At 38.8% G+C, this 10,178-nt stretch overlaps 1 protein-coding gene across 1 annotated transcript; it reads right to left on the bottom strand.

Annotated features, from left to right (window-relative positions):
* Nucleotides 1–1,726: 1,726 nt before the first annotated feature.
* LOC105437739 (adhesion G-protein coupled receptor G2-like) lies at nucleotides 1,727–8,864 on the bottom strand. Its single transcript, XM_031000105.1, has 6 exons — nucleotides 8,433–8,864; nucleotides 7,730–7,891; nucleotides 6,666–6,790; nucleotides 4,012–4,280; nucleotides 3,130–3,205; nucleotides 1,727–2,719 (listed from the first exon to the last, which is right to left on the bottom strand). The coding sequence occupies exons 1-6, from the start codon at nucleotides 8,862–8,864 to the stop codon at nucleotides 2,011–2,013; spliced, it is 1,773 nt and encodes a 590-aa protein (XP_030855965.1). The 3' UTR covers nucleotides 1,727–2,010.
* Between the last annotated feature and the right edge of the window lie 1,314 nt (nucleotides 8,865–10,178).

The raw sequence follows: 10,178 nt of genomic DNA, 5'->3' as shown, positions 1-10,178 counted from the left end.
CAAATATTTTTTTAGTTAAGAGTAAAGAAATGTAATCTTTATCATAGGACTATAAAAGGTTTAGGCCTACTTGATATATGATCTGAATGTTATAAGCGTAGTAGCGTTACAACTTTACTTTTAGTATTATAATTGCTTACTTTTATTGTAACATTTTTTTAGTGTCGGATGGAAGTTTTACAAGCAGAGTGTCAGGACAAACGAACAATGAATGACAACGTTTACGCAGCAATGAATGAAAACACAATTCACCTTTGACCCTTTTAGTTTCAGTAATGTTTTTATATTCTAAACTGCTAAACCTCATATTTAATTGATTTTCCATATCATACGAACCGATATGATGACGTATGAGGTATTTATATTTCAATATCTATGATTCGGAATCCATCGTTATGTACAAGTATTACCTTCATTTATATCTGACAAAATGAAAATTCCAAGGTTTCGATGATACATGTACTTGTCACTTGAATATTGATTAGGTCTAGTATCAATATTTTTATACAGCGCCTTTCACTTAAAGTAATTTTCAACGAGACATATTCAAATTCTCATCATTTTTAATGATTCCATGCAACTGAACATCGCAGTACACACTTATTCTTATTGGTTACCTATTCACAATTACTCAAGGACAGTTTATTTACAACATGATCACATGACCATTACTAGTACGCCTACTCAACTTTATCACAAACACGTCAAAGACCAGGAGAAAGGAAAATGTAAAATTGGAAAATTTAGGGGAAAACCCTGATGTCATCACTAACAAGGTAATGAGGAATGAACTTGACAGCGAAACCGAAAAATATTGCTCTGTAAGTGGAAACAGATTGATTTATAGCCACATAACTGTCTCTTCTGTGACGGAGAGCAATAAATGGGTCATAGTTCATAACGACTATCTAATAGTTCAGCCATGCACCTGTAATAGTGACATGAATATTTGATCAATTGTTGGTGTTGTCAATCACTCAGCCAACAATGCCCTATCCACATAAATGATTCCAATTACACTAACATATGAGTTTAATTGCTATCTGACCAAAGATATAATTATATCTAAACGATTAACATCAGTAATAACTTTTTTTTCTGTTCTAAATTTACAGAATCCTTTCCAGCATACAAAAACCTTGATTCATCCCAGATGTACAATATTTATTTAATACACATCGACTTTTGTGTGAAAAGCAGTAACACAAACATTTTTCCGTAAAAAACAGGAAACTCGGCAATTAGTTATGTAATTGTAATGTTATTCATAATGTGATACACGAGCTTCAAATCTGCACCATTACACCTTTATATCTATATATTCTTACCTCAAATCAGAGGCATAAATATTGCACGACATTCTTTCGTGTTGATGTCATGATGTATATAGAACTTTCAAGAAACGCATCATTCAATATTCATCATAACTTTGAACTTAACCCAAACTGCTAGAATGACTGGCACTGTTTCTATCAAATCCAGACGGAATAAGACAGTGTATGTAAGTATAGACTGTTATACACCTTTTCCTCTACGCTATAAATATGGCATAGATTTCACCTTTGAGATTTTGATTTTATCTTCGTCACGTGTACTGAATATGGCTCCGGCTTATTTCCTTTTGGCGCACAAGGCGTCATTTTGATTGCCCAAATACCTAAGCTAATCGAGTCTATAAGAAGACTATTGGCAAATGCATCAGTAATTCTAAGCTAAATTTTCATAGTTCATTTTTGCAATCAATGTTTGCACGATTAACACTCTTACATTGCGCTTTAAAGACCGCGTAGCTGACGTATGACACAGTCCTATACATGTACGTCAGCAAAATGGCGTCGAAAAGCCGTCGATACTCGCGCAAAATACCTTAAAGGTAATAACGCATTACCCGTTGCGATTCTGATTGGCTGAAAGGCTAAGTTAAATTTTATGTTTAGAATTGCTTAATCTCGTTAATTTGATATCTTTTGTTTAAGCGCCAGGCCCAGACCATAGTTACAATTATCATAACTAGTAAACGTGTTCCATTTGCTCCATCATATCGTCAATTGCATCATTATCAAAAGCGAAGACACCATCGTATGGTATCTTCTTTGACATCACAGATGTAGGCAAAGACGGCGACAGCTCAATCGTATAAACGCTTGCGTCAGCCCTCCGTTGTTTTGAAGATACATGACAGAAGTCAATCCCAATTTTGCGGTACCACTTGACGTCTTGATCGTAGGTCTTCTTTCCTTCGTCGTCTGGCGTGTCGTCCGGACCAGGATTTCCAGATTGAGGTCGAGATCGGTTACCACTCGACGACGAGCAGGTGCTGACGACTGTAGCCTTTTCTCGAGACGGCATCCGGCGGGGGCATAGCAAGTTTCTCCAGTGCGTGCGTGCGATCGGGTTTCTCAAGCAGTAGAAGAGAAATAGGTAAACACCTTGGAGCGAGTTTAAGATGATGAAAATAATCTGGAAAGCCAGGCTAGCGACTTGGATGGAGGTCAGGTATCCAACGCCCCAGGTCAACCCCATGAGCACGATCAAAGCCATGGCGTTGTGCAGACGACGCAGCCGCTCAATGTATTTGGGTTTGGTGATTTGTTTTCCCGCCACTTTGCGTGTCAGTCGTCGCATGACGAGTGCGAAGATGAGAGCATCGTAGAGGATGAGAATGGCCAATGGAACTAGAACCCCTCCCACCAGTGGCCAAAGTGTCAAAAATCCGCATCTGTAATAGTAAGTAAAGAGTATAGCTGGGTGACCAATGGATAAAAAGGGCCCATTTCGCGCATACGCATCGGAGCTTGTATGGATAGATAGTAAAATGAAATAAATCTTGTTATTATTATGTCAGTTAGCGTAACGAAGTAATTTTATTGGACTTTAAAGAAAATTAAGATTTTAAAGAATGATATTACGTCGATAAAATCTACTTCCACATATACTTCAACAGCAAACAGTTTTACTAATGCTAGACTACCGCATTGTAGGACAGAAATGGCATTCTAAAAGTTTTTTTTTTTAATTGTTAACAAAGTTTATCCAGTAATATTTCATACATTTTCAACTAAATACACGCCAATCCAGCCCTTTAATACATGACTCATGAACATTGAACAGATTCAAGGGTGAACTTACTGCCTGTCTTCTGAATATGACATGTATCGTTGTCTGGCTATTCCACTGGTTATCCCGACGATCATAGCTGGTGTGCCTATCAACAAATCAATTAAACAGACAACACGTACTATAAAATGTAGAGGCAGAGACGTATCCAGGTTTCTCTTGTAAGTTGGGAGGGGGTATAAGTCCGGAAGAGGGAAAAAGGATCTCATATTCTATTTTATTAAAAAAATCTATGACACCTAAAGGAGATGGATGACTAAATTTTCAGGAACCTTTTTTGGTCCGAAGATGAGTGTGTGAAGGGGGAGTAAGGGGGGAGGGCTGTTTCAGTGCACCTTGAGAGGGGAGGATTAAAGGTCAATCTCACCCCCCCCCCCCTCTTCCCCTTACGCTATTCAAGAGGGCTTAATTGCTCTTAAGCTGCATGTGTTGCTCAAGTTTGATAAGCACCAAACGGAACAGCTTTAGGACGCAGTCATTATTATCAATATGACCGATCTTGTTCTTAATTTTTACAACTTAATATGTTGATACAGCTCAGTTAGAAGCTCCAATTCAATATGTTCAACTTCGTATAAATCCTCCAAAAAAAAAAAACACGATGGGCCGGTAAAATTCCACGCTGTACTTACTGCTTCACATTATGTTATAAATTGTTATAAATTGTCATGAAGAAATTTGTTTTAGCTCTTGGCAATTCAATATCACTGTCATTTTACACATAGGTGCATGCTGCAGCCTCACCCCAACAATTTTGAAATTTCCAACATTGGGGGCTTTGGAGCAACCACCCCCTCTCATTTTTGGGCACCGGCCATTTCATATTCAGAGAGAGGGCACATGCGTTTGGATCCACAAATGGGGGCATTTCTCTATTTCATTTCATCTTCTTACCTAACGCAAAGACAGCCGCCCTTAGCATAAAATGTGGGATGCCCCCGCGGTCGAAGACTCGAATCACCATGAGGTACATGTTGAAGCTCTCAACCGCCATCCAGCAGGCCGAGGAAAGCAGGGAATAGTGGAGAAATCCCACGATGACGCCACATGTTACCATGGTAACGTGATTGAGTGAGAGGAGGAGGAGGAAGGTGATGTAGAGGGAGAGGAGGGATGCGGAGAGTGAGGCAAGGATGCGGTTGGCTTGGGACTTCCGAAGTTTCCTGCAAAAACCAACCAAAATACAAAAGTTGCTCGGTTCGGTATCTTTATTTTTAGGGTTCATTGATGGAGTGAATAGATGAGAAAGATAAAGATAGAACGTTGTTCTGATGGGTATGGTAAGTCTCATGTAGATAAAGTTGATAATTATCTGTTGATCATAATTTTCTTTCATTGTATCCCGGTTTTACTATTGTGCCGATAGGGCGTTTAGTAGATTTGTCACCTACCGTCAAAATGTAAAACGATGCACCACGGGAATCATGTATAAAAGCTGTATAAAAGCTGCGCTATATAAATCTATTATTATTATTATTATTATTATTATAACAGTTTTCACGTCGTTTATATCTTATTATTATGATCCATCTTAATTCATGTTGATACTACGTGATGTTTAATTTGAAATAAAAAGGATCAATAAAAGGTTTAAAGAACATTGAATGTTTTGATTTACTTCGTATTACATGTATCTTGTTTAATTTGTTTACGAAAGTAGTGACACAGAGTAAATGCTACATAGAATGCGGAATCCCGATTCCATGATATTCCGAATCACCACTTCACTGTTCTTAAAACTATGATTGACTGGACCATGGGTGTCGATCCCGGGGGGGGGGGATGGGAGGGATATATCCCCCCCCCCAATATTTCAGGTGGGGGGATGGCCTGTACAATCATCCCCCCCCCCCAATAATTCACCATAACAATTAAAAAAAATGAAGAGAAAAATTAATGAGAGCCCGATGAGAATAGTTAATGGTTATTACTCGCAAGATGACCATCAATATACACATTTTGCTATCTCATTTTCATAACATATGTTTTGTATAGTCACTAATGGGCCTAATTAGTGGCCGTTAACACTAACAGTAGTATACAATTCCTTTCCAGAAGCTATTGCGACAAGCATTGCCGGGAGATAACATGCTATCCACCACTCGGGCTGTGCATGCGAAGATTTGAGAACGGAGGTTCCATACGTATATCATGTGGGGAAACTGAAGGATTAATATAAAGAACAGTACAACGAATCGTTTTCTTTCTCTAATAATTAAGTAAAACGGCAAAGCTTCCACGCTTTGCGCGGGAGGGGGGCAACTGAATTCAGACTAGGATTAAGAGTTATAATTAAATGAAAAGTAAAATTACACGATACAACGAATCGTCTTCTTTTTCTAATAATTTAATGAAACGTGGAAGCTTCCGCGCTTCGCGCGGGATGGGCGAATATGATTTCAGGCGTGGATTAAGAGTAATAATCAAATGAAACGTCAAAGCACTACCCCCCCCCCTAAAATGAAATCCTGGCTACGCGCTTGGGGATGGGGTGCAACCTGCCACACGCTTCTATCTCTTGGTTGCTTTGATCCATTGCCGAAAATATTTTGGCACCTATCATCCCCCCCAACCACGGATACAAATCGACACCCTTGGACTGGACGAAGCCAATCTTGACTTGCTTTGATGTTTGTTGGCTTCATTTAGCGAATGCATACTCAATCCTCAAGCAAGAAATCTATAGATAGACCTTCGAAAATTTTGGTGATAAATAATTATAATACAATGAATTACAAAGCAAACAATGAGTGACAAAGTAATAGTGTAATGGGTGTATTTACAATTTAGATTTGTAATGCAAATATTTGACCAAAAGCATAACTTTCCTGAGAACAAGCTTGTGAGATGGCAGCAGATAGAATTTGTCTAAATTAGAAACCGTGTCTATTGACCAGAACACTTTTTACATGATTTCAACAAGAGCGAGCGGCGCTATTCAGCTCAATACATAAAAAGTTATCAATTTTTACTACAGTTGCACAAAATGTATCGTTATACTTATCACATTCTAGCAACGCACCCCCCCCCCCCACTTGGGACGTACAAAACAAAAAGGGATGGGTAGTGTGTTGAATGCAGGTGCTTTCTTCTCGACCTCTTTTATAAAATGATAATTTAACAATAATTTTTGCAAGCACATGTTTACTGTTTTTAAAACTTTACTGTTATACCTTTATAACTTATAAAAATCCAAGTTCATGATTACTCTTTTGAAAAAGAAATGTACTAAGGTGAATTTGAAGAAAAACAAAATATATATACGATACGGAAAACAACAGCTCACATTGCTGACACAGTTCAATATTTTGATGCCTTAGGCTTCAAACCTGGACTAACCGAGTCCAGAGGCTTTAACTAATCCTGGTTCCATGGAATAAGTCAATTTGGTATATTCATTAAAGGTGTGATGCAGGTTACTCGAGCGTGGAGTATAGTTTATCCATGTTTGGTGCTTAATATAAATTAAATGTTAATGTCGGACTAAATGTAGTGCACCTGAATACCAGCACTATTAAAAAAAAATATCATCTTTTTACTGAACTTACTTGGAGGATAGAAAGGTGAGAAGAGTCAATCCAAGACACACACTGGACAGACAACAACCCACGTAGCTCAAGATCTCCAACACATAATCTTGATAGTCTGTTAGCAGAGTATTTCCGTAGATATCCTGGAGAGATAGAAAGAAAATAAGACTTCGGATCAGACAATCGAATCGAATGTGACCGTCGATGAGATTCTATATATTTTTTGGTGGATAACACCAATAAAAAAGCCAATAGAGAATATTTCAATTTTGATAATTTGGTCAGAAATACTCCCGGTTTGGGGGAACAAATATCTTTCTCGTGTGTGACAAGATGACAAGATTATGCTGAGGGTAACTATTTACGTATACACGTTTTCCTCCGGAATAATAATGAAATTTGTCTCTAACGGGAGGAAGCGGTAGTTTCAGGCGGCGCATTTGCAAAATGTTATTATTGGCCACAGTATATAGCACATCGTAATAATTGGAGGATGAATTGAAACACTACTATATATTAGCTGCATCACTATAACAATCTGGGGGCGTTTCATGAAACAATTATTCGGTGGTTTTCACCGACTAATATCATGTTCATCGAAAATTCTTTTGTCATTAACTATTATCCAGTCCCGGGATTGGTCAAATTTAATCAGCGCTGACTAAATTGTCGGTGAACATGATATTAGTCGGTGAAAACCACCGACTAATTGTTTCATGAAACGCCCCCCAGATTTCTTGCCAGCCCTTGCCGAATTGACCCCTTTTCATTTTCTAATTTTATTCAATGGAACTTGCTATCGATATTATCATTATTCAACTGGGAAAGGGGAAAGGGGAGGGGGGGTCCAGGCTTGTCAGAAATGGGAACAATAGATTCCCGACATTGTTTTTTTTTTCTCTCAATGATAATGGTTTAGGCCCTCTCAAGTAGGGACGGGGTATAGAAGAATGTTTCCTGAAAATAAATTTCTAGCGGAAATGCCGCGCGCGATTCTAAGACCCGAATGGGAGAAGCCGTTGTCTTTATCCGGGGGGGGGGGGGGGTTAGCAGGTTCGACCCGGATCCACTTTTTACATTACCATGAGAATAGCAAAGTTGGTTAGATGGTCACATTGACACCTGTACTCATGGATGAACCCGGATGTGGTTAGACGACATCCATCCCGAGACCAATTCCCATCACCCTCATCGGCATCGAAATCCCAGAAGACACATACCGGGTTGGTCACGTTGTCGATGTTCTAAGGCAAAAAGTCAATCGAAATATTCATAAATGGCATTTATCTTACTCAATACACATCCTGGCAGTTAAAATCTCAATGCATATGTTACTTGCAGTTTAGTACTCTTTCATCGAAAAACACCGAATACGATTCTGTTTAAAATAATTGTTTTATTTGGTCTGCCTATTCATTATCTTTACGAATCAAATGGTCTTCACACAAACATTATCGTGTCGAGTTTTTTTTCTTTATATTACTGAAACAACACACGTGAAAAATCACATTTCGAAAATAATGTTAATGGTAACATTAGATCAATGTCCCATATACGGTTTAATCTATTTTATATAATCTATAATATATGTAATCTAAGCGATATCCAACTTTTCAACTTGAGGTTGTGACAGAAATTCACAAGGCATTAAAATGATTATCAAATACATGATGAAGCAAACGGTTTTTCAAAAGTCTATTAATTAAAGAATTGTCGACATCCACATTTAGGTTTTAGGCGGACTTGGGATGTTATAAACCCCGGTGGATTTAAAGTCATACAAACCTCGTTAGCTTCGGTGAAGATGGGATGGTATGACGTCACAACTGGTTCTGATAGATTTGAGATGGGCATCGAATCGATAGACGCCGAGATAACACGTGTGTTCGCTACTCGGCTGAAATCAGTTTGGTTCGCGTTGAACTCGATCAACGAAGGCGACAGGAAAAGAGCAGTAGTCCGATAAATCACGAAAGAGACCCGACTGCTATTTCTTCTGATTCGTCTCCCGAGCGATGTCGGCAGGGAGATTCGGGCTTGAATCGGCATGTCTCCGGGATCGATGTTTCCGCTGTTCCCGATGTAGACGAAAATGTGTTCAGGGCTGAGGGGGCGTCGGGGATCATCGATGGCGTAGATGAACGTCAAACCAGTTTGGAAATGATGAAATGAATATTCACTTACCTGCACAAGACAGGCAGATATTAATGTACACATTAATAGGGGGTACATTGACCTAGATAATATATGAATGAAACTCGAGGAATCGGAGCGACCGAGCGAGAGGGAAGGGTATGGATGCATGAATGATATTGAGGTCGCTAATCTTCAAACGTTCCCCCTTTCAGTCTTCTCTCTCTCTCTCTCTATTTATTTTGTTGTTGGTTAAGAGGAGATGGGCTGGCATTCGATATAATAAGGTAATTAAGAACTCTTCTCAGCTATTCGTGGATAACAAAGTGAAACACGCTGGAGGTCAATAAATTCAACCCTAACAAAAATAAAACAATCAGACAAACAAAATAATCCCTAATATTTACTAGTAACAAAAGTGTTTTGTCGGCCGAAACGATTCGAATAAACACAATTCAAACTTTTCGTTCAAATGAAATCTATATCATAAAGTGCTTTGAGCTAAATTCTGCAGTTGTGCAATGATAACACTTCAATAACAATCCAAACGGTCACTTATTTGTACAATGTTGGCGAAATACTAAGAAATATGTGGCGATACTTAACAAAAATAATCTAAATCAGAAATAAATTGTAATATGTAAAGGCATACATTAAAATCATAAACTATCCGAAATGCCCTACATGTACTCCTAGATTGGGTTGGACATCTTTGTATGTTCCATTGGACGTTGTGACATCGACAATCTGGAGCTGTGTCTCTAAGCATCGTATAGCTCGATTCGTCGACCCTTTGGCAGCAGCTTCTTCAAGTTCGTCTTCGTTCACGTTCATCAGGTTGTTCACCGTCTCGACAACAGATCGAGTCACCTAGACAAAAGCAAAAACAAATTATGTAGAAGTGTCCTAGTCGAGTGGTACAACCACTTCGCTTGAAATGCAAAGGTCGTGGGTTTGATCCCGGCAGGCGGCACTTATGTCCTCAAGAAATGCATTTTATCAACATTAATTCTCACCCCCCAGGTGTTAAATGGGTAACCGGTAGGAAGAGAAAGTCAATGTATTTTGCGCATCTGTAAACTGACGCCTGGCTGGAATACTCCAAAGGGAGTGGATAATGAAGATGTATTATACTTTGAGTGCGGGAAAGCCTGAATCCGATAAGCGGGGTAACAGGCATGTAGGGCGCTTAGAGGCAAGCATCGTCGAGGTTTTAAGCGCTATATAAACCCAGAATATTATTATAATTTTAGTATTTTTATTGTTATTGTTATTATCGTCCTCATCATTAGTATCAAAACAATATGAAAGAATATGAGGAGAGAACATGATTGTAATCATGTGAGTATGGGTACATTTTCTCGAGGGAGGCTGAGGCCTCTTGCCGAATTTCGACTT

The sequence above is a fragment of the Strongylocentrotus purpuratus genome, unplaced genomic scaffold (assembly GCF_000002235.5).
Source record: "Strongylocentrotus purpuratus isolate Spur 01 unplaced genomic scaffold, Spur_5.0 spur5_scaffold_6, whole genome shotgun sequence".
Lineage (NCBI taxonomy): Eukaryota > Metazoa > Echinodermata > Echinoidea > Camarodonta > Strongylocentrotidae > Strongylocentrotus > Strongylocentrotus purpuratus.
The sequence above is the reverse complement of the archived record's forward strand: the minus strand, read 5'-3'. Positions and strand labels throughout refer to the sequence as shown.

Bases quoted from the DNA above. Each gene is read 5' to 3' on its own strand.
- LOC105437739 (XM_031000105.1), bottom strand. From the start codon at position 8,864: ATGTGTACATTAATATCTGCCTGTCTTGTGCAGGTAAGTGAATATTCA. The intron at 4,281-6,665 runs GTAAGTTCAGTA...TGGTTTTTGCAG, and splicing joins CTCACCTTTCTATCCTCCAA to GAAACTTCGGAAGTCCCAAG. The intron at 3,206-4,011 runs GTAAGAAGATGA...ATTTGTTGATAG, and splicing joins GGCGGCTGTCTTTGCGTTAG to GCACACCAGCTATGATCGTC.